Source organism: Muscardinus avellanarius (assembly GCF_963383645.1).
Source record: "Muscardinus avellanarius genome assembly, chromosome: 2".
Taxonomy (NCBI): Eukaryota; Metazoa; Chordata; class Mammalia; order Rodentia; family Gliridae; genus Muscardinus; species Muscardinus avellanarius.
Genome location: NC_137787.1, coordinates 185,973,434 through 185,998,690, shown reverse-complemented (window position 1 = coordinate 185,998,690; position 25,257 = coordinate 185,973,434). Strand labels below are relative to the sequence as shown.

Genomic DNA, 25,257 nt, shown 5'->3' with positions numbered 1-25,257 from the left:
AACACAGGGAGAAAGGAGGGAATGGAGTGGGAGTTGGGGAAGGGCTAAACGAGTGCTGTGTGCACGTACGCCTCCACCATCCTGTGCCCCATCCAGATGTATGATTACACTGCACCAATAAATTAAAGAAACCACTATCTTTACCTAAAACTTCAAAGTGAGATATAAACTGGAAGAAAGTTATAGCAAAGAAAAAAAAAGAAAAAAACCTGAAGGGAGGCACTGAGTATTTTACCGCTAACTCCCGTGGCTCACAAGACTTCCTGGCTCAGCGCTATATTAAGAGGGTGATGCATACAGATATTAATTCATAAGGCATATGAAGAGCCTGCAATCCTTTCCCATCCCTGATGCGCAGACCAATTTCATCCCTAAATCCCTTGTCTATTGCCCCTGGGAAACTCTTGTCATGTACAGAATCCTCAAAATGATTTCCAGAAACTTCATGTAAATATACAGAGAGAAAAAACTGTGAGCCTCTTTCCTAACTCCCATGTCCTGGCTAAAGAGAAAAGTGTCCTTCTTGTAAACAGAGAACTTCACATCTGTTATTTCTCTTGCAATCTCCTGACATCAGATTCACTCAGAGAAAAACTCATTACTGGTCAATTCAATCCGAACCACCAAACTGATTCTGTTTAGATAAAATTAAAAAAAAATCCCAGAACGTAAAAAAAAAAAAAAAAAAAACCTCCACAAAAACCCTTTGGAAAAATAATCTACTCCTTGTGATGACTGGACGCCAGAGCACCATCATTTCTATGGAGCTATGATATGTTTGTAAACCACACATTGCAAGTTCTGCTCTGAAGGCAGATTCAGGCACATTTGATATCCTCATGCCGGAGACCAGCGGCTGAGCCAACCCCATACCAGAGAGACTACGCTGGCAATGAAAGCTGCGTACGGAGATTATGCAGAGACTTCTCATTTTCCATTTTGATAAAAACTTGCAAAATGAAATGGTGAGAATATAATTTGAACAATCTGTTAGACCCAAGACTGCTGAAATCTTTTCTTCCTGTTTCTCTTTCTTTTATTCTCTTTCTTTCTTTCTTTTTGTTTGTTCAACTTGGAACTTTCACTATTTATCACCGTTGCAGATCTGGAGACACCATTTGGATGGGATTAGGCAATAGCTCATTACTGGGCTTCACTGCAATCCAGCTGCTATCTACGGCCTCGTTAGACCCTCTAATGACCAACTGCTTGGCCTCAGAAGCACCTACTGGAAGAAATAGAAGCCAAATGGGGATGACAAAAGGGTCCCCAAAGAATTGAAAGAGAGAAAAACTAAACGTATAAATATCAGCTAGTCAAAGGAGTGTCTCATTGCAAGAACCCACATTTTGGGAGATTTTTTCCTGCCTACTACTATCCATCTCTTCCTTTTTAAAGTTCTATTGTACAGAACATCACTGCCTCATAGTTAGCAATTACTGGTTCTTAGGCAGACAGCGAGATCCAATTTTGGCTCTAGATTTCTCTATAGCGCCATAATAAGAAAAAAGATACAGAAAAACGTGCTTTTAATTCAGGAACGTTTTGATCATATTCAAAACTGACTTCATGTCTATAGTCCAAGTGCTTAAAACTTCTTCTAAAGAAGAAATTTCTTGCTTGGAAAAGCCTGGTAACAACTTTACCTTTCAGTGTGTGTGTGTGTGTGTGTGTGTGTGCACTTGAACAAGGCGGGGCCTTTCTCAAGGTATGTTTAAGTTCAGAAATGGCCACACCTTCAGCTGCTCTGGTGAATCGCCACACACATTGGCTTCCTTTCTGCCTCTGGTAGGTACAAGAAGTCACATTTATGGGAAAAGGCAAGATTTCTAACCCCAGGATTTCTGACCTCCATAGGACCAAGGTACGGGTGGGGTAAGAAGGAAAAATGAAACTCTGGGGAAACTTTTGGACAATTCGAGATTTTCTGGGACTCTGGAAGTCATCCAATTCAACATTTGAGTGGAAGTCCATTTCCGTCTGAAAAAACTCATGAAGTTTAGTTATATTTGCACAAATTATCCAGCACTAATTGTCGGAGATCTGATAACTATTCTCTCTCTGCGGTGCCTGTGGAGAGTAAACACGCCTTGGGCTGAACATCTTGGCTGTGTGGTTTGGGTCACACTTCCTCAAAGGGGAAGCCAAGGCATGATTCTCTTCTGAGGGACAAGTTGGAGATCTCCCAGACTAAGCAAGCCACAGCTGCAGAGGACACTGAGGTACAGCTCCCCCGCAGGACCCCACATCCTTGGAGGTAGAGGACCTTATGGCCCAGGGAAGGATGGGTCCAGTGAACACTGAGTGCAGGTAGAAACCACATCACACTAAACACTCAGAAGGGACTCAGCATTGGCTAGATGTTGCAGGGCCTTAAATCCCAGCATGACTTTTTCCACCTCTATCTATCCTTTAGGGACACTCCTGAGGACGTTTATTTCATTTCTGTATTCCATCTTTCTCTGATTCCCTTTTGAATAAAGCATCCGCTAGAAGATATTGACCAGATATTCTAAAGAGGAAATAAAATCCAGGTGTCTCAAGGGCTGCAGTGTCTGTAGGAAGCAGCTCTTCAGCATTATCTCAGCTGGACTTTCTCAGCGGCTCCCGATTGTGACTTGGGACTGTCCTTCAGTGTTGGAGGGGGTCTCAGGAAGTGCACTACCCTCACGCAGAAGCTCACGGGACTGCGGCGCCTCTGCAAGTCACCCCTCAGTTTAAAGATGAGCCCTTGTAGGCTCTGTGAGAGCAAATGGCCTGCCCATGGCCAACTAGGGTAGAAGCAGGACCAGACCCAGGATTCTTGACTCCCAGGTAAGAACTCCTTCCTAAGCCAGGCTGCTCTTTTTTTTTTTTTTTTTTTTTTTTGCGGTACTGAGGATGGAATCTAGGTGCATTCTACCTCCCAGATACACGCCCAGCCCTATTTTTTTTTTATTATTTATTTTGAAACAGGTTCTCACTGAGTTACAAAGGGTCTCACTAAGTAGTAGCGGAGGCTGTTGTGAACTGCGATCCTCCTGTCTCAGCCTCCCAAATGCTGGGATTACAAGGGTGCGCCACTATGCCCGGCTACTTCTCAACCGAATGTTCGGCAACAGACCAAAATGAGCCCGAAGATAAAATACCACAGATAGAGGAGAAGGTAGGATATTCATAAATTGTACTTATTAAGCTGTACACAATCTGTATCCAACCTGTTTCTGGAAATTGTTGCAGGGGCAGGGCTATGCCGCTGGCTGGCCATGGGGGTGTCTTCTTGATTTGTTCTTCACAATGACAGAACAGTGGCCCAAGGTTGTGACCCGTTAGTGAGGCCCACCAGAAAACTTGCATCCCGCACTGCCAAGTAGTCTGACGGTGGGCTTTTCCAGTCTTTATTGGGGAACTTGCTTTAAGGTGAATTCTACCATACGCGAGCCAGGGTATCATTTCTACTTGTCTAATAGAGTCGCATTCTCTTAAGAAATGTGCATTGAGCATATTGGTAGTGGGGCTGCAAAAAAAAAAGGAAGGCAGGCCCTCAAAGTCAGAAACGGTCCATTCGGCATGCTACGCAGTGTGTATCGGAACCACTGGAGAGCTTGTTAAAAATACAGATTTGCCGCCCCTCGTCCCAACTCGGCTGATTTACCAGGGCTCTGGCTTGGCTTTCAGGAATCAGTATTTACAGAAGCGTCTGATGTAGGAGAGTCAAATCCCACACGTACAGAGGGTCAGGCTGGTGGGCAGAGAGGGCCTTCGTGGCAAGAGCAACATTGTGTGTGTGTGTGTGTGTGTGTGTGTGTGTGTGTGTGTGTGTTACTTGGGATTGAATCCAGAGGAGCTACACCCTATTTTATTTTATTTTTTTAAATTTTGAAACAGGGCCTCACTAAGTTAACAGAGATCTTTCTATAACTACTTGTTTTGAAGTAGGCCACATCTGTAGGGAGCAGGGACAGGAACTCCTTGGTAGTGTCTTTTGCACCAAAATGAGGGAAGGAAGCGGAAGCATGCTTGGATGGGAAGCCGATGTTAACGTCCTCAGGTGTGCAATGCAGCCCTGCTTCTCACAGGCAGGAAGCCTCTCCGTGGACCTCCTCTGCCCTAAGAAAAGGAGCTGCCGGGGCTGTTGAAGGAAAGCAAGGAGTCTGAAACCATTTTCACTTACGTTCCAGTTGATGAGAAGTGGTATATTTTACTTGGTATCACACATTCTGTGAAGAAGCAAACGCAGAAACCTCTTGGAAAATAAAAAGATCAGCCGGGCGTGGTGGCACACACTTATAGTCCCATTGTTTGGGAGGATGAGACAGGAAGATTGTAGGTTCGGAGCCAGCCTCAGCGCCTGAGAGAGGCCCTCCGCAACTTAGACCATTTGCAAATAAGAAATAAAATCGGGTTGGGGGTATAACTTGGAGGTAGAATGTCTCTGGGTTCAATCCTCAGTACCAAAAATAAATAAGTAAATATAAAAATAAAATAAAGAAAAGAGAAAAGAAAAGACAAAGACCTCCTCATCTTTTAATCTCAGTTTCCCATCAGTATGACCATGTCCCTTTAGGCAAAGAGACAGAGGTTGGAGGGAGTTGTGAGAACTAAGGAAGCAGACATTCCTCCATGTTGTTAGCATTTTTAGAATGTTTTGCTTTTGGTTTTGCTCTGACTGCAGGAAATGAACCGTGATATGAAAACACCTTTTTTCTTTCTTTTTTTTTTTTTTTTTCCTGGTGTCATAGCCTAGAATTTCATAAGAGAAGCCACAGCTGTGAGGTAGCCCCGGGGGAGGGCAGTGAATGGAATCCCAGAGCGGGAGAGGTAAGCTGGGGAAGGGATGTGAGTGGCCCCCGGCACGGAGGCGCGGGAAACAGCTGTGCTGAGATGCTCAGTAATTAATCACCTCCCTGAGATTCCAACAGTCCCCCGGCCCCGTCCACCAGGAAGTTTGCTGACACATAGAGGAGACTCACAGTGCCAAATACAGCCAGTAAAACGATGTCACAACTATACAAATAGCCCAGCCCAGCGGTGGGCAGTGGACCCTTATTTTAAAATTATGCATTAAGTCATGCCTGTGGAGGAAGACAGAACAACCCTCCCTCTCTATGCCTTAGAATACAGGAGTCTCAGAGACCGACTGAGAATATTCGCCATCTCAAGGTGGTGAGACCAACCGTGCAAACGCCATCACGCAAACAAGGCGTGGCTATGAGAAAGTTATTGATAAAATAACAGTGGGGGCCGGGCCTGGTGGCACACGCTTGTAAACCCAGCATTTAGGAGGCTGAGACAGGAGGATTGCTCTTTGCAGATAGCCTCAGCTATGTAGTGAGGCCCTTTGCAACTCAGGGAGACCCTGTTTCAAAATAAAGTCTAAAAAATAGGGCTTGGGGTATAGCTCAGAGGTAGAATGCCCCTGGGTTCCATCCCCAGTACCACACACACACACACACACACACACACACACACACACACACACAAAACAAAAACAGAGGGAGCTGTAGCCAGAAGAAAATTCTCCTGTCCCATGCCTGCAAGGAAGGAGAAGGAAGGGGGTACTGACTACTGACTTCCTTGCTCACAAGGTGCCTGTATTTGCAAGCCAGAAAAGAGCTTAGCAGTCTCCTTTACCTCTCACCTTCTCTGCTGCCCCTAACCCCGTCATTTTAACTGAAAGAGGAAAGGTTCAGGGGTTCAACACCGGCTGTGGCTCTGTGCGTGTTTCTGCCGAGAAGTGAAAACATGTTGGGTAGACTTCCCCTTAGCAATTCACTAAGGGGAGAGCAATTCATTAAGGCGGAGCCCAGGTGAAAAGAACAGTGGATGCCGTTTCCCGTGACGCGGGCAGGCTGTGTGCATGTGGGGGCAGGAATTCCATCACAAACCACAAACTGCTCTAACAAAGTCTCGTTTTAAAAAAATCTCTCTCTTCTTTGTGATCGTGAACTATGAATCTGACACGTTTGATTTTACTCTTTCTTTGTGTTCTTTGAGATTCTAATTGTGTGGTTACACACACACACACACACACACACACACACACACACACCCCTTTCAGAAATTCCTAGTCTTAATGGAAGAAAATGAACTTCAGAACATGCTTATTATATTCAGTATATTAATTGTTTTAGTGGTGTTTCACCACTGGGATCTAACACCTTTACATGCAATACTTAGAGAAGGAAAGGTTTATTTGCTTTTGGGTCTAGAGATAGTCCATACATATAGTCCATTTACACCGGCTGTCAAGCAGGCCAGGCTACAAGCCATGATGGCTGGACACAGAGACAACCAGGGGTGGGACAAGGGACAAAGGTAGTCCCCAGGCCACACCCCCGGGACCCGCCCCAGCCACACCCTGCTACACTCCCAGGGATGCCTCTGTGCATGGCTGCCTCTGGAGGTGAGATCCAAGGACCTTGTACTTTCAAACCATAACACGGTTTTATAACATGCATTTCTATATTCTGGATATTAGCCCTCTGTCAGAGTGGTGGCTGGTAAAGATCTCCCAATCTGTAGGCTTTATTTTTAGGTTTGATGGTTTCCTTTGATGGGCAGAAACTTTTTAGTTTGATTCCATCCCACCTGTTAATTCTTGCTTTACTTTCCTGCACTTTGGAGGTCTTGTTGAGAAAGTTACTGCCTGTGCCTATATGTTGGAGTGTTGAGTCTATGCCCTCCTCTAATGGCTTCACAGTCTCTGATCTAATTTCCAAGTCTTTGGTCCATATTGAGTTGATTCCTGTGCACAGTGAGAGGTAAGGAATTAGTTCCCTCTTTCTAAAAATGGATAGCCAGTTTCCCCAGTACCGTTTGTTGAAAAGGCTGTCTTTTCTCCAGTGTCTGAGTTTGGTCCCTTTGTCAAAAATCAATTGAATATGTGTGTGGGTTTGTTTCTGTATCTTCTATTCTGTTCCACTGGTCTGTATGCCTGTTGTTGTGCCAGTGCCATGCTGTAATGACTACTATTGCTCTGTAGTGTAATTTGAAGTCAGGGATTATGATACCTCCTGCATGTTTCTTATTGCTGAGGATTGCTTTGGCTATTCTGGGTTTTATCTTTCTCCATATAAAACTCATGGCTGATTTTTTTAGGTCTATGAGAACGTTGTTGGTATTTTTATAGGAATTGAATTGAATCTGTAGAACACTTTTGGCAGAATGGCCATTTTTATGATATTTATTCTGCTTATCCATGAGCAATATACAAAGACTCTACACTAGCAAAACAAATAACCCAATCAAGAAATGGGCAACTGAATTGAATAGACACTTCACAAAAGAAGAGACACAAATAGCCGATAGATACATGAAAAATTGTTCAACATCATTAGCCATCAGGCAGATGCAAATCAAAACTACATTGAGTTTCTAACCCCAATCAGAGTGGCAAGCATAAAGAAATCAAATAACAACAAATGTTGGCGAGGATGTGGGGAGAGAGGAACTGTTTTACACTGTTGGTGGGAGTGCAAACTAGTTCAGCCACTATGGAGATCTGTGTGGAGATTCCTTAGAAAATTGGGAATGGGTCCACCATATGATATGTCTATACCACTCCTGGGTATTATTCCAAAGGGGTTGAAATCAGAGAACTACAGTAACATATGCATACCCATGTTCATAGCAGCACAATTCATAATAACCAAAATATGGAACCAACCTAGGTCTCCATCAACAGATGAATGGATTGCAAAGTGATGGGAAATATACACAATAGAATTCTACTCAGCAATAAAAAAACAACAAAATCATGTCATTCACAAGAAGATGGAAAGACTTGGAGAACATGATGTTAAGTGAGATCAGCCAAGCACAGAAAGAGAAGGGACATATATTTTCCCTAATATGCCCAAACTAGGGAGTACTAGGAATACCAGAGGGACTCCAGATAATGGAGGGGAAACCTCAGCAAAGCTAGAAAGGAAGGGTAGGAGAGGAAGAAGGCTGAGGTTGATTAATGGAGGAGCTACATTCCAGTATGTGTATAACTATGAATGTAGCGTGGTCAACCTGGACACTCATTGCTGGGAGGGGAGGAGAGGGAAAGTGGGGGTGGGGGCTGGGGGAGGGCACCAAGCATTGTGTGAATGTATGCCATTTTCAATATGATCCACATTAAAAAAAATACAGATGAAGAAAAGAAATGCAAACTGGGCAAAGTGGCACAAACTTGAAAAAATAATGTGTATTACTAGATACATTACTGATCTAGAAATTGGAAAGCATAAATAAGTAAGTAAGTAAGTAAATAAATAGCATCTTAGCTTTGGACCAGTATGACTTCTTTGGATCAGTCATTTCTGGATTCTAGTGTCCTCTTTGATACACTGAAGAATCAGAGCAGATGGACCTTAATTTCCTTCTGACCCTAAGAGTCTCTTTGAATGCGGAACGGACCTTCTTCCAGATTTTCCTAGCGAGATGGCATACCTGCATGGCTAGATGGGTGCCAAGTCCCTTCATTCCCGGCACTACCATCTTGAGGGAGGCACCTATGTTCATGGTGAGGGAGGAGGCCACCCCTAAACTTTTAAGGATCAGGTCCTTGGTGTGATTGTCATTATCTTCTATTTCCCGGAAACGAACAGTTGCATTTTTAGAGTCGACGCAAGCCAGTCCAAGGCCTAAACCAGCTTCAGGGTTTCTGGCTAACCAAAGAATGGTTTGAGTCTCATTGACTAAGAGGTTGGAAAGGAGCTGACCTCCATTTGAGAGAAGGCAATAATTTGGACACAGAAGACACAAGTATGTAATAAGGATTCTAACCAGAAGTCGGTAATCCCGGAGGGGCTTTTGCATGGCTCCCAGGAGCATTTTAAATAGCTTGCGCTGAAAGCCTCTTATCATTTCAAATCAATAGGGTCAAAGCTTTCCCTCTCCAGCAACAGTTTAACCAAAAATAGCGTCCCCGGTAATACTCTTATTATATAGGTGGAGTTTATAAACGAGGACCTTGAATCCCAAATTCCCATGGAGACCAGCCTTTGCCAATATAACGGCAATTTAACAAGAAGCAAACTTAGGAGCACAGTTGATTTAATGTTCTGGAAACAGCCATGCCCTGTGACCCCCCCTTCATCCCTTGCTCCCCTGGGGGCCACAGATGACTGAGGAGAGCCCTTCTCTGGCTGCAACTCAGGATGCTGTGGTTGCCCTGAGCCTGGAACTCGTGTGAGTGTCAGGAAGAAAAAAGTCTCTCCCTTCCTCTCTTCTCTCCGTCTTCTTTTTCTCTTTTCGAGCAGAGCATCTTATGAAAGTACCATGAGCGAAAGAGACAAAATGGTAATAAACCCGCTGAAATGCCTGTTCACCTATAGGCTGACCTTTGGCCACAGCAGAAACGCCAGACACAACAAGACAGTAGCATCGGGCCCCTGGGAACAGCAGATGAGCCCAGGGGCTCCTCAGGGGAAGCGTCAAAGAGCTGGCGCCGGCTGTTTCAAGCCTTACCCAGGAGGCGCTATGTGAAAACCTCTTTCCTGTTTCAGAGCACTTCACAAATGTGGCACACTCCTCTTATTATTGGCTGTACTAGGGCAGGATTTGTTGTGCAAATCCTGCTTCTGTCTGGAACTATGTTATATTTATAGGGCAGGCAGGTAGGTGAATTCATGGATATCAATCCAGGACAAACAAACAAAACCATAAAAACCCTTGGGCTCTTGTTGTGGTCCAACCTTTGAGCCACAGCCTGGACATTGTGCCGGTGTGTCCTACTATCTCAATTTTAATTATTTTTAGAAATGGGGGTGGAACCCAGGGGCATTGTACCTTTGATGCTATAACCCCAGCCTTTTTAAAGTTTGAAACGGGGCCTCCCTAAGTTGCTGAGGTGCTGAGGCTGGTCTTGAACCTATGATCCTCTTATCACAGCCTCCCAGGTATTAGCATGTCGGGCATGCACCACCACTCCTGGCTTGCCCTACTATATTAAGAGGAGAAAGGTCAAGCTGGGGAAGTTTTAAAATAGCTGCAAGATTCTTCTTGTCATTCCCCATAATCAAAGCAACTTGGAAGCACTGATCATTTTACAGTGAAAGTCATCGGACTTTCCCTGTGTTCACCTTCAAGTGTTTAAAGAGAGGCGGTTGCAGACGCTGTCCACCTTCATACCCAACTCTGCCACCTGATTTGTTTTCTTCCAGGTCCTCCACCTGTATTCCTTCCTGGCCTGGCCTGAATGTGGTTTTGAAAGCTGTTCAGCGGCGGTTCTGAGCGCTGACGCGAGGGCTCGGGCCTCTCACAGCTCTCATCCACGAGTCCCTCACCCATCTGTAACTCCTCCAGGGTATTTTCACGCACCGTTTAGTGCCATCGTCTCCAAATACTTTCATATAACTTGAGTCTCTGATCAGCTCTCCAGAAGTGTACCCAGGACTTCTTATTGTAACCTTGCAATGTGGATGCACCACCATTAATTTTATTCCACAGCAGTACAGGGAGTCAGTGTGTGCTTCTCCATTTTCTCTAGTCCCCACCAAGGAGTCCTGTGTGTGCTGAGCTGAGGCTGGTCATCAGTGCTGCTTTCTGCACAGAACAGAGGCCTGGCAGAGATGTGTACCTAAGGCTTTGTGTTCAAACCAGGTCCCACTGGATACTGAGATCTTTGGAGTGAAATGTTCTTCTGTATTCATAGGATTCTTCATAATAGCCGAGCGTCATCTGCTACTCTCATCATGAATATTAATTACATCCAGGTCTAATATGGACAATGGCTCAGCTAGGAGCTCTGTGCACACTGAAGTACATCTTCACAAACATTTTACAGACCAGAAAAGTAGATAGGGTTAGGAAATTCTTACCCAAGCTGGGCGTGGTGGTTCATGCCTATAATCCCAGTACTTGGGAGGCTGAGATAGCAGAATCCCAGGTTGGAGGACAGCCTCAGCAAGTGAGCAAGGCCCTCGGCATCTTAGTGGGACCATGTTTTAAAATAAAATAGGGCTGGGGGGGGTGTAGCTCAGAGGAATAGGAATACCCTGGGGTCCAATTTCTAGTACCAATGAAAGAAAGGAAGGCTGAAGGAAGGAAAGGAAGGAAAGAAGAAAGAAGGGAAGAAGGGAAGGAGGGAAGGAGGGAAGAAGGGAAGGAAGGAAGAAGGGAAGGAAGGAAGGAAGAAAGGAAGAAAGTAGGGAAGGAAAAAAGGGAAGAAATAAGGGAAGAAAGGAAATTCCTCACCAAAGTCAGAATTTCGATCTCTGCTTGTGTGGTACCAAAACCTTGGTTTTGGCATTTACCATGTGGCAACTAAAAGGGATGTACATCTGGTGGTGGGGCAGATCCTCGCAGGAAGAAGGCAGGAGGGATGGAGCAGTCGGATAAAGGAATGACGCCACTCAACTGCAGGGTTGGCTCTGTCTTAGTCCCGCAGTTTTCCTTTGGACCACCTGGAGCTGGTTTTGTGAGGCCGAAACGCCCTTCCCTCTCTACCTGGGTTTGCCCTCTGTCTGTGTGAGTCAGGGAGTGAGTGAATGAGTGAATGAGTGAATGAGTGAATGGATGAGATCATTTGCATGTCACGCCAACCTACTCAGCAGGCATATTGACGTGCTAGCTCTCCTTTGCGGTGAGAATCAACATCGGCGAGGACAATCAGGGGACAAGGAGGAAGGTTTATTCTGGCTCATGGTTTTGGAGATTTCAGTCCATGGCCACTTGGCCCTGTCGCTGTGGATCTATGGTGGCACAGATCATAAAGGCAGAAGTGTGTGTGATGGAGGTATAGTTATATCATGGTGGCTGAGAAACAGAGAGAAGAAGGGACCAGGGTCCCGTATTCTGCCCGTGTGTGTGTGTGTGTGTGTGTGTGTGTGTGTGTGTGTGTGTGATACTGGGAATTAAACCCAGGGGCATTTTATTTCTGAGCTACATCATCATCAGCCCTCTTTTTATTTTTTTAAATTTGAAACAGGGTCTCACTAAGTTGCTGAAAATGTCATTAAGTTCCTGATGCTGGATTCAAACCCACCATCCTCCTATTTTAGTCTCTCAAGTACTGGGATTACAACAATGTACTCCCAAAGACCTAACTTCCCTTTCCTAGGCCCCACCTCCTAACAGCATCCCGGGCTGGTACCAAGCCTATGGGCCTTTGGGAGAAACTTAATATCTGAACCATAACAGCATCTATTAGTCACTTTACTCAAATTAACACTAGCCCGTGAGGTCTGGATTTTGGGCTCAGGCAGACTTCAGAGTGGTCTGTGGGAACAACTCATTCTATAATCCACAGCAGAACTGCAGCGATGGAACAGATACAGGGGGGTGGTCCCACGCTGCTATGATGGAGTTCAAACATTCCCACTGCCTGGTGACGTCCTAGCTCAAGCATTGTTTATATGTTTTTAGTCGTGCTGCCATAAACAAACCCACCATGCTGCCAGCAGTATAAAAAGCACACACAGTTATACATGGCACGGTGCACTCAGCGATAGCCGTGATCCGCTGTGTTGCTGGTTTATGCATTTAATATTTATCATTTTTATTATTATTTTAGGATGTACTTTTTTATTTACCTAAAAAAAGTTTATAAAACAGGATGCTTGGCGACACTGGCAGCGACCTCATGCATCCCGTTTTCTGTGTTTTGATAGCACCAAGAGGCCACAGGGAGTGACTGCCCGGCACCGTGCAGGTCTGTGTAAGTACACTCTGTGATGTGTGCACAATGCCAAAGTCACCCAAGGATGCATTTCTCAGAACATGCCCCTGTTGTTAAGATTTTTAAGGATGGCACTATGAGCATCTATTTTGATTAGGCTACGTGAAATCATAATAATCACCGTAGTTCAGAGTCCATCATTCCACAGAGGCATTGACTTCAGTAGCTGTGAGGACCATTGTTCATGAAAATGCTCCTTAATGACCACCAGATAGTCCAGGCACCTTTCACCTATTTTGCTATTCTCATTCCTCTTCTGCTGCTTGGGTTGCTAAGTGTATGGAGAAGGATCCCTTTCCAGGTGTCAATAAGGAAACAAAGTAAAGTGTGTTCTAAATTTGCCTCTCTGCAGGTCAAGAGCTCTCACTATATGCTAGCCACATCTTTTGGTTCAAATCCTCCATAAAAAAACTCATAAGCAGGAGGTCTGACAAAGTTTGCAGCAGCAAGAACTTAGGTCTTGGACTGAAACCCTGTTCCCCCGGCGGGCTGGGTCCGTAGACTCAAGCCTGGGTAGCTTTGAGGCTGCTGAGATGGGGCTGTGGACTTGGTGCGCCAGGAGTTTAGGCACGTACCTAGAACAGCACTAGCCAACAATATGGACAAGTGAAACAGGGCTTCCTAGGATACTCATCAGAAACAAGAGAACTCAAATAGTAGCTGTTCCAATGGTCTCCTTTAAAATGATACAATGCAGCCATAAAGAAAAACACAATTATGTCATTTACAGGGAAATGGATGGAACTGGAGAACATTATGCCAAGTGAGATTAGTCAGTCATAAAAAATAGGAAATCAGATGCTCTCCCTAATATGTGGAAACGAGGGAGAAAATGGATCATAGGAGGAACTCTAGACTAAGAAGGAGATTCTATAAATGAGCAAATAAGGCGACCTAACTGAGGGGATGGGAGGGGGGAAGAGGGAAATTTTATGATGCACATGATGTACATTTACAGGCATTTCAAAGTCAATCACTAATCCGAACATGAGAAGGAGGGAGGGGGAGAGAATAGGGTGGGAATTGAGTAAGGGTTAATTGGGTGATGTGTGCATGTATGCCTTCACCATCTCATACGGCATTAAGATGTATGACTACAATGCACCAATAAAAAATGTAAAAAATATAAAATGGTACAAAGCTTCACCAAGCCAAAGGATTTTAACACATAGTTCATGGAGGATATTACCCTGTGTGTATCTGTGTACATATTTTTCTGTACATTTCTTGGAAAGTATAGAAAACTAGATTCCCTGATTGGCCCTTCTACTAGAGCTGCTATGTAAATTATAGAAAATATACTTTAAAAGAGTCCATGAATTGGCAAGAAAGTAAGAAATCTTCAAAGGGAAAAACCTAAGTGCAAATGAGAACCCAGAAGAGAAAACATGAGTACAAAGGCTGGTTTTTGCTCTACGGACATTCCCTAGACCCAGATGGCCTTAAGGGTTGGTTTGAATCAGTTTGTAGTGTAGGGTAAGAGAGAGAAGCTTAAGGGTTGGCTTCCCTAGGTGGTGAGGGAGTGCTAGAGCCTCACCATGTAACACTGGGCATCCAAGGGATAAATCCTTAGTATAAGAGTGAAATAAAAACAGCCTTCATTGCACATGCCAATTTAAAATAAAGAAAAGAAAAATAGAAGTACCCTTCAACACAGGCCACACAGATTTTCTCCTGCTAAAGTTCTAAGGAATACAGGCTCACATATTCATGCAAGATCGAAAGTAACAGGAATAAATAAATAATAAACAAATAAATAAAATGTTACACATTTAAGGACCTAAGGCACTATTTGCAAGAATTTATAGAAATACTAGATGAGGCCAGCAAACAATTAAAATATTAGAAGTATTAGACACCAAACATAAAGTAAATGTGTTAAACATTGAAAATGTAGAATTTAGGAATGTAAAAAAGACTATAAAACTATTAAATATAGGACCAAACATATTTGAAAAAGTAAATAAATATTAGAAATAAAGATAAAATCATCAGAGTTAAAATCTCAATATTTAATGGCAAATTACATATAACAGAAGAGAGATTTAATAAGCTGAAAAATTGGAGCTAAAAATTTCATACATAATGTATCAAAAGACAAAGAAAGATTAAGAGAAATGGAGAATATAGTGAGAATCTGATATGCCTAATCAGTTATGCAATAAGAGGGAGAGAGCGAGAGAGCGAGAGAATTATGTTGAAACAATAGTTGATGAGCTAATGACTTAGATTTTCCATAATAATAAAAGAAATCAGTCATGAGATTCGGAAAGCCCAATACATTCTAGGAAAAATAAGTTTAAAAATAAGTCTACATCTATAAATTATAATGGAATTATAGAATAATAAAGACCACTTAATAGGTGGCTTGAAAGATAATATAGATTATTTACAAAGGGGAGGGCTGATAGCTGACTTCTCAACAGCAGGAAAAGAAATCAGGAGACAGTGAACCCAGAGAAAATAACTGACCTAGAATTATGGAGTGAGAATAGGTGTCTTCCAAGAATGAGGGCAGACATTTTCATATAAAACCCTCCATTAAGGAAAATCTGTAGTAAGTATTGCAGCTCAAGGAAGGGATTCCTGATGGGTAGTTCTATGCAAGAAGAAATGGTAGCTGAAGAAAGTGGTAAAAATGTGGCTGATTCTGTGCAAGAAGTTCTGTACCCATCATCTAGAATTTTGTAAGAGTTTAAACACTCAGTGTCACACACACACACACACACACACACACACACACACACACACGAAGTACATGACCCCATAATAATAGCCCATAATTTGGAGGAAGAGTAGTAAGAGTTAAGCTGTTCTTTATGTTCCAGAGAAGGTGAAGATACTTATTGATCGATTAAACTTTGATTTTTTTTTTTTGTGGTACTGGGGTTCCTGGAAACCCTTCTACCTCTGGGCTACACTCCCAGACCTATTTTTATATTTTTTAAATTCAGAAACGGGGTCTCTTAAGCCAGCAAGGCTGGCTCTGAACCAGCCCGATCCTCCTGTCTCCGCCTCCCAAGCTCGGGGATTACAACCGTGTGCCACCATGCCTGGAAAACTTTGATTTTTAAAAGATAGATGTATGTAAAAGTTTTAATATAGCCATTAAAGAAATAAAGTATTTAGACCCTAAACTAAAAAGAGAAACAAAGAAAGAGAAAAGTAAAAAGAAAGAAACTGGAAAAAATCCTCAATTGATCCATAAAAAAGATGAGAAATAAAACTGAAATAATGAGATAAACAGAAATCACAAATAACATGGAAGAAATAAATAACTATTGCACATTTAAATGAATGGGATAAAATGGTAAATTTGTTCCCATTCTTCTGAGGATCCTCCATACTGTTTTTCACAAACATATCAAAGTCAATCACTAAGCCAGGCATGGGAAGGAGGGATGGGGAGGGGAGCAGGTGGGGATTGGGTAAGGGTTAATTAAGTGATGTATGCATGTATGTCTACACAAGTCTTTTATCCCATTAAGATGTATGACTACAATACACCAATAAAAAAATTTAAGAATGAACCGGATATACCAGTTAAAATACAAAGCTTAAAATATGGATTTGAAAATAAATTCCTCTATGTAATGGTTACATGAAGTATTTCTAAAATAGAAGGGTAGAGAAAAGTAGAAAGGAAAGAAGCAAAAAGAAGAAAGATGTATTAGTTAAGAGTTAAGGAGAAAAAATCTGGCATAACTATACTAATATAAAATAATAGACTTCAAGGCAAAAAAACATCAGTAGAGAGAACGTTTCACTACACAATGATGAAAGGTGTAATTCATAAGGAAGATAAATTTGTAAGTATAAATATAGACTCAAAATACATCAAATAAAATAGAACTATAGGAAGAAATGGGTCAATCTAATTGCATAGTGAAATCAGTCTCTAGTTGATAGACTAAGTAGAGAAAGAAAGGAAAGAAAACACGAAAAAGCCCCAAACAGTGAACTCGCATAATATTTGAAGACTGTTCTGAGAAGGATGGAATTGTCCTATCTTCTCTCTCTCCCCTTCCAGGAAGCAGAGACTGGCTGATCTCTCCACGGGAGGATAATGAGTAGGTCGGGTCCCGACGTGGAGGGTACAGGTCCTGGAATTTGGTGGCCACATTTCATTTCTAACACCCGACTGCTCTGAAGTTTAAAAGGCGGTGACACATCACCAACATTTACATAGAAGCTGCATTCTTCAGCGCAACTTCATGAGAAATGGACTCTGAGTGGTCCACTTACTGTCATGGACAGAGGAGGATAGGGTAGTTAAAAATGAAATACAAACATCCTCACATAGCTGTGCCTTTTCCTATCAGACCATGAGCAAAGTCACCCCAGGTCAGATTCATTGAAAAGGAGCCCTCAGCATTCATTTTACTTTTCACCCCCAAAAAATCATGGAGAAAAAAAAAAAACTATTTTTTGGAACTGGGGATGGAACCCAGGGGCATTCTATCTCTGAGCTATACTCCCAGCCCCATTTTTAATTCTTTATTTTTGAAACAGGGTCTCACTGAGTTGCAAAGGGCCTCACTAAGTAGCTGAGGCTGTCCTCGAGCCACGATCCTCCTGTCTCAGCCTCCCCAAATTTGGGATTACATGCGTGCGCCACTACGGTCAGCTTAAAACTATTTCTTTTAATGAAAATACTGTGAGGAGCTTCTAATTCTGTTTATTTTGTCAAGAAGCCTTGACCAAAGTGGGGGGATGAGGATTCCTTTACTTGAGCCTTTCACCATGAAAACCCTCATGAAATCTTGCCTCTTGAAGACTGTCATAGACAGAAGACTTCATTTTTCCAGGCAACTGGAAACATTTTTGTGTGGACAGTCTCACACAAAAGACAGCCTGTGGGTTTCTGGGTTTTATGTGGGAAGATGAATGAAGGTAGTTTGCTGCTTCTGTGTTTTCTTCCCAGAGCTGTTTGAGCCCCTCTATTTTTTTCCCTAGCACTTGAAGCGCTGTGAAGAGTAAGCAGAGAAGACACTCAGCTTTCAAGTGCAAGCATGAGTATTTTTCTCGGAAATGATTGCTGGCTGCTTTGGGGAGTTTTCTAAGGTCAAAATCCCTTAGACTAAAACTTACAAAGTCATTGGTTTCCTGCCTCATTACACATAAATAATTTATGAATTTGTGTTGTCATTTTTCTTCGAGCTGAATCAAAGCCCTCTGATTTTGCAAATAATTCCACACAGAAGCCAACGACACACACATTCCTGAGACTTTCGCCGCAATCAATAAGTTTGCCATCGCCGTCAGCTGGTGCCAATTTCCCTGATGAACCTGTAAAAAGTGTTCTCTTCCATGAATGGTGTTCAGACACGGATCGGTAGGGTAAAAGAAGATGACGGCAGGTTCCAGAACGTGAATTCGCGGTCCTCTCAAACGATGATGTATGAAAGAGAGAAAAAGGGGGAACAATTTGATTTGTTCTAACCAAGTTGATCCAGGAAGGAAAAAGGTAGAAAAAGTGCTTTGCCTCAGCAAACATGATGTGAAATTGTACAAGTGCAGCTCGGGAAATATGCCTCCGGATCAGAGCCTCATTAAGAACATACATTCCCTGGTTCTGAATGACATTCAACGCCAGTCATAAAAAGAATCTTGGCCCGCTGTTTCTCTGTGGATACTCACTGGCAGCAACTTTTACATCCGTCTTTGAGAGGTGATCTTCCACTTCCTGTGCTCTGCTAGGATGATGAGTGAATTCAAAGTTCAGGTATACTTAATAGGCACCTGCTGCTAACCATCCACCTGACTTGAAAAGACATGCTAGGTTACTAGGGCAAAGTAGGCTTTCCTTTTGTAACAAGGACTTAGATTTCTCCTAAGAACCAAAAAAAATTTTTTTTTGTTAATGTTCTTTCAAAGGCTCTTCCGAGGGTCAGTTCATTCTATGACAATTCTCATCCGAACACGGTCTGATGTAAATTATCATTGTGTCTGTCACCCCAAAGTACTGTAAACTCTGGCTATCTATACTTGGATCATGTTAGAGTCGATAAATATTTTTTGAATGACTGTAAGACTGATTGTTTTCTATTCTTTTTCATATAAGGTTAGTCTTAGAGTTGGACAGAGTAGTGAAATAGATATTTAAATTTTAAAAATCTTGCCTTGGTCATATTGTTTGTGGTTGATTATGTACTGCTAATCAACAGGTCCATTTTTGGCGGGGGGGGGGTTGTTTTGCGGTTCTGAGGATGGAACCCAGGGGCATTCGACCTCTGAACCCCCAGCCATATTTTTTATTCTTTATTTTGAAACAAGGTCTGAGTGAGTTGCAAAGGGCCTCGCTAAGTAGCTGAGACTGTCTGTGAGCCATGATCCTCCTGTCTCAGCTTCCTGAATGCTAGGATTACAAGCATGTGGCACCATGCCCAGCTCAACAGGTCCATTTTCCCTGTGCTTGACACAGAAGGACATCCATCTCTGGCTTTTTGAAGGCTTCCTTGGTCATGTGACTCCCTTTGGCCAGTGAAATGTGAGCAGTGTGTGCCACCCCTCCCAGGTGAAGACATAAGCCACCATTCCTATATTCTCTATTCCCCCTGCTATGGGGACAGACAGATCTCTAACTAAAGGCTGATCTGTGGCCCACAGAACAGGGTGACAATCATGTGTAAATGACCCAGAAGTCAATTCACAATGAATACTTTGCGTAACCATGTGTCCTTGTGGGGTTGTATAGGAGCAGCCTTGCCTACTTTGGTTTACCCAGATAAATACAGCACTGGGAGAGCTTCTAAAGATACCACACAAACCCAATTTCCAGAAAATTATTTGTTAGCCAGCAAAATATATAGTGGAGCTGCTCAAGTCCTGGTTCATCCCTCCTCCTCCTATTTTGTTCCTCCTTTTCCTCCTCCTCCTCCTCCTCCTCCTCCTCCTCCTCCTCCTCCTCCTCCTCCTCCTTCTTTTCTGAGGATTAAACCCAAGGGTGTTCTACTTCTAGTCTACAGCTCCAGTCCTTTTTCTATTTTTTATTTTGAAACAGGGTCTTGCTAAGTTGCTGAGGGTCTAACGTTTGCTGAGGCTGCCCTTGAACCTGCAATCTTCCTGTTTTGGCCTCTCAAGCACTGAAATTACAGGCATGTACCACCATGCCCAGCTTCATTCATTTTTTTCTATCATGTCAATTTTTTTACTTTTTAATTGCTTGGCCAGTCTTTAAGGTATAAGAAAATCGCTGCGGAGGCAGGCCCTTCGACACTATGAGCACGAATGAGCTTAAGTAATAAAATGGCTGTGTATTGCAGGTATCTTTCTACTTTTAGCACTTATGAAGGGAAGTCAATTTTCACTCAAATGGGTTCCTTTTCATCTGATTTTTCCCTACAATGTTTATGCCTCAGGTTTATTGCTAGCAGTAAAGAGTGTCCAAGTATGTTATGGGAAAAGCCAAATTCCCAGAGCTTTAAAATGTATTCCAAAGGCCCCAGAGTCAGTTAGAGGCTGATTGATTATACAGCAAATACATCAAAACTGGTATTTATGAAATCTCCCATTTCTTCAGCTCTATCTTTCATAAGCATGAACATCACACCTGGGAGTTGTGGCACAAATATCCCAGACGGCTTGCAGAAAAAATCACTGCAAATTTTCCATGACAAGAAATAGGTTCTTTAAGGCACTTGATAACTTAATAAAATATCCACGTCAACGGATGCGTTATGTGAACATATGTATATATGGTACTGGGGTTCCTGGAAACCCTTCTACCTTGGAGCTACACTCCCAGACCTATTATTATATCTTTTTAAACTTGGAAACAGGGTCTCTTAAGCCAGCGCGGCTGGCTTGGAACCTGCGCGATCCTCCTGTCCCCGGCTCCCAAGCGCAGGGATTACAGGCGTGCGCCACCACGCCCGGCAGTGAACCATTTTGTAAAAGGTACCATTTGAGCAGGTGCGTGCTGCTTGTCTACTCAAATTTTCATGATCAACTCACCGAAACGCCAGTTACTCCGCTGGATAAAGAGCAGGTTCTGTAAATGGATATGCAGATGGAGTTTTTCATTTGGCTGGTTTATAACCGACACCAAAGTTTCGGTGAAATTTGTTCAAGATTCTGGCAAAAAGTTCTAGCTTAAGAAGGGGAAAATGACCCGGGCCCGTCATCCCCGAGCTCGGGAGGCTGAGACAGGAGGATTGCGCAGGTTTGAAGCCAGCCTCAGCTACTTAGTGAGGCTCTCAGCAACTTAGACCCTGTTTCTAATAAAATATAAAAATAGGTCTGGGAGTGTAGCCCGGAGGTAAGAAAGCCTCTGGGTTCCACCCCAGTATCACACACACACACACACAAAAAAAAAAAAAAAAAAAGAAAGAAAGAAAAGAAAAGAAAAAGAAAAAAGAAGGGGAAAAGGAACTCTTAGACATGGCAGATATTGCAGATGTTTAATGGCTTCAATTTGCATATTTTGCAACTGATTATTCATTTATTAATATCCTTTCTACATTTTTTGGCTGGTGCAATCTTTCCTAGATTACAAAATCAAATTCTATTTACTGTATATTAATGGTTTATGAAGCTCTATAGTAGGTACTGTTTCCTGGAAAAGATACGGCGTGTCTAACTGATCTGAGAAGCAACGTGATTTGCAAATAATGCCTCTCTCACCTTTTGATGATAGCAGCTCCAATGTGCTGTGATGCAGATTGTAGCTGGCAGCTAGTTTTACTAAGTGTTATGCAGCAGAAAAGAACTCAATAAATACATTGCTGATTGATCGATCACGATCGAACGCATCAATTTGGGTTTTAGCTGAAGTTTAAAAATTCTGAGAGAAATCGAAAAGCCCAAAGGAGAAAATAAGCATATCAACATCCTATAAAATAGATATAAATCTGTTAACAGTCCTGCATCGGGTCTGAAAGTGTAACGTTTGATTTTTATGACAACGGCGTCACCCAAGCTTTTGCTTAAATGTTTCTGAGGACAAAGGGAAATTAAACCAGAGTTGCAAATGGGTTTGTTGGCAAATTACCCCCTAAGTGATTTCAGACCACTCATCCTGAATATAAATTGTACAAAAACAACTTTCCGTCTAAAATGTGCGGCATGCTTTTATTTTATTGTCAGGATCCATATGATTCTCAGGACACATTTGAAGCAGTGATGTGAAATGGGTGTTTGCCTCTCCCGGGAAGTTATGTAGCCAGTGCTGCGGTTTATCTTCTCTCTCCCCATGGTGTACAACTCCATGCAATTAAACACAACTCTGCCTGCACTGAAACAGAGGTCTGAGCCCCTCCCCTTCCTACTCTTCCTCCACATGCCTGAAAGAATAGCTTTCCATGGAGATATAAATAGCCCACTGTCCGTTGGGCGAGAACTGATGGTCCATAGAAGGAACGGGCATTTCATCCCGGTTTCCAACGATGTCCTGCACTGCATTAGATTTGTGCCTTCGCAGACTCATAGAATAAGCAGACTGTCCCGGAGCTAACCCATCGCTTCATATGTGTGCCTGACGATATTCCCCACCTGGGCCTCATCAACCCAGGCCTCCTAGTGGAAAGTTGCCCGTGACAAGCAACTGTCCTTGCTACCAGTGCTGAGCCCAAGAAGAGCAGGGACCAAGACTGAATATGTGGTGTGCTTTGCTTTTAATGTTTGTTTTTTTTAAAATTTCTTCACTGCATTTTGCTGTTGTTATGACCAAGGGTTCACTGGAAAGGAAACTGAGGTGTCTTGGTAGAGTTTTTCAGCAGAAGCTAAAGCAGGCTCAAGCAAGATGGGGCAGTTCACAGTCTGAAGGGGCTTAGGCGGTAGGTGTTTGTTTGCTGGGATGAATGGGGCATAATTCATTCAGTGGCAGCCAAGGCTGATTGCCAATCTGGCTTTGATCCATTTATCTCTAGAAAACTAATTAAAGTGGAGAATCTGGTTTGCTGTGGTTAGAGATGTTTTGTTTTTTCCTGTCTAGGCCAAGCTAGACAGTGTTGTGTGTGAGTGTACCCGTGTCTGCACTGGGGTAGAAGGTGGGAACTATCAGTTCTACCTGAGGACAGTGGCTGAAGTTTTAGCTAATAAAGCAGTTTCTTAATTATAGCCTGACATCCTTTTGAAATGCAAAATAGTGGAGCTAGCCACATGCAGGCTCCTTTGAGGTGACAATAAAATGTCATGGTATTTAAAATGAACAACAGACAATTTCCCACATCCTTACAACCAGGACTTCCTAAATCACACCAAAACGGCCCCAAGAAAGGCATGGAAGGACATTTTTATGACTAGCATTTGACTCTGACACTGGTTTTAACCATCGGACAGGACATGATACCAGAATGTTAGTTGCTTTATCCATTGGATTTCAAGACAATAAGACAATGCATATCTTGTTGGTTTTTTGAAAGAACTAAAACCTATATGCAATAATATTAACAATATTAACAATGTACTTGTTACCAATGAACTTCAGAAGTTGCAATTGTTTTTTGGAAGAATCATATCCAAAACAGACCTCTTTTTCTTTTCCCCCTTTTGGCCTGGGTAAAGCAGCAGCAGACATGGTAATGAAAATATGATTTGCAGTGAGGAAGCCGTAATTCTTGAGGCAAAGATACAAGGGCTGTGGTAATGATCAGATAAGGTGCTTAGATGGACTCATCTGTTGGAAAATAGGGAGATTCTGAGAAAATGTGCTGGGAAGGGCAGGCACGGGCTCTCTGAACTGCGCCTATTTTGGCTATGAATGGGAACGAATGCACAGAACCCTAATTTGTTCCATCATGATTTTTTTTGCTCCCATCCCCTACTTAACATCAGGAGGCTTGAGCTCTCTGTCCTCCCTGCCTTCCTTGAGGTCTTCCCTTCCAGAATGTTCCAGGTCCAGATTTACCTCTTAACTTTCTTAACTCATCCAAACTTCTCTGGAACTCAGAGAGCTGGGATGATGAAGGGGGAGACTACTCAGGGGACAATTTCCTTTGGAAACAAATGGTTTGTAAAGGAGGAATTTTGAATATAGCTTTAGGCCTGTCTGAATTTAGGGGCAATGGACATGTGGCTCCACTGTATCCCATCTGCGTAAAAATGTGCCCCTCGGGTAAGAGCCACCTTCTTTCCCAGACCTATGGGGCTGTGTCGAGTCTGGGTATTTATTAAGAGTGGTATCATCACGGGATGGCATTGTGAATACCAGATTAGATTACCATGTGGTTATTTCAGTTAATCAGAAAGTCAAGCAAGATAATCTAAAAGTTCTTGTCCTCAGTCCTCGTACAAACCACGTTCAAATAAAAAAAATATCCAGTGCTCTATCTCTGAATGCTCTAAGAGCAATTAATAAATTCAAGTAGAGAGAAAGAAAAAAAAAAAACCCAGAGTAAACAGCCTATACCATAAACTCTTTCTTACCCCTCTCAATCTCTCAATTGTCTACGTCCCAGCTAATGGAAAAATTAGCTCCTTCTGCATGATATCTGACATTAGTTTGTTCTTATTATTAGCAAAGTAATTATTCGCTCAGCACAAGAAGAAAAGGCCAATATATTCTATCGGGGAAGAGCTAGTTTTTCAGGCAGGCGACAACAGTCTGAACATTGGAATAGAATTTAAATCAGCCATCAAATGAGCTAGTCTTACACAAAGATTAGCCTGAAAATGTTGCCATTGGGAAAGAATACCAAATCGGCTGTTAACCATAAATACCAAGCAGAGAGGAGACAATTTGGAAAGGGAGAGTGGAGGCGGAGTTTCTCAGGAATAGTCCAGAACGAGGGAACAAAATGCAAAGGGGATGTGAGGAGGAAGAAGGCCCATGCTTACACTGTGCTGCATCGTCGTCCACACAGTCCTCTGGGAAGCAAGAGGAAAAATTCAAAGGGAGAGAAAGAGAGATTACTCTATACACAATAGCACAGCACAGGTATAAAGGTTAGTTACGCAGGATGCCTCCCACCCAGCCCACCCCAAGGCCCTCCGCATGCCCAGTAGAATATTTGAGAAATTCACACACACACACACACAGGACAGGGTACGATACTTACTGGATATTTATGGGCCTAAATCATCACCAACCCGAGGAGTTAAATTCTAAGTCTGGCTTTTCAAAGAAGCATTGACTTTTATGCAACAGATTCCTCTAAGGGACACAATTTGAAGTACATTTTGGCTCTAATGAAAGAGCTGGAGTAACAGAGAGTCCCTGCTCGGGTGTGTTCGGCAGCCCTGTAGCCTGGTGTGCTCTAATTTTCTGAGCTGTACAAGTAATTGCCTTTTAGAGAGGATAATTTGAAACTCCTCTGTATGCTCAGATCTTAAAAATTGAGCTACTTTGTGCTGATTTATTTTTACACTCCCTATATCCAGTGATTTAGAACTTTCTTTAAAAAAGTCATAGTTTTATATCAAATGATTTCAGAGATTTCACAGAGTAAATATTTAAGGGAAAAGGAAGAGAACCAATCTCTTTATGAGTGCAAATAATCACCTCTGGCCCATTTCATTGCAAATCTTCCACAGCTGGTTAGGACACAGGGCTGTGAAGGCTGAGTGTTGGTGAAGAAAGAGACACAGGGTGATAAGAGAGAGGTCCCTTAACAGAATTAGTTGATGGAATTTGTATCCCCACAAATCATGGTTGTTGGCAGTAAGGA

General features: G+C 42.7%; 1 protein-coding gene across 2 annotated transcripts in view; it reads right to left on the bottom strand.

The window, feature by feature from the left end:
- The window catches only part of GPC6 (glypican 6), a gene marked incomplete at both ends in the record, with an annotated part of 1,162,580 nt that overhangs the window by 64,643 nt on the left and 1,072,680 nt on the right, over positions 1-25,257 (bottom strand). Inside the window, one exon of one of the 2 annotated variants that reach the window (XM_080689891.1) lies at positions 24,428-24,457. The exons of the other annotated variant lie outside the window; for it this stretch is intronic. Coding sequence (XP_080546017.1) covers positions 24,428-24,457 — 30 coding nt within the window. The remainder of the gene's footprint in view (positions 1-24,427; positions 24,458-25,257) is intronic. 2 annotated transcript variants of the gene reach the window in all.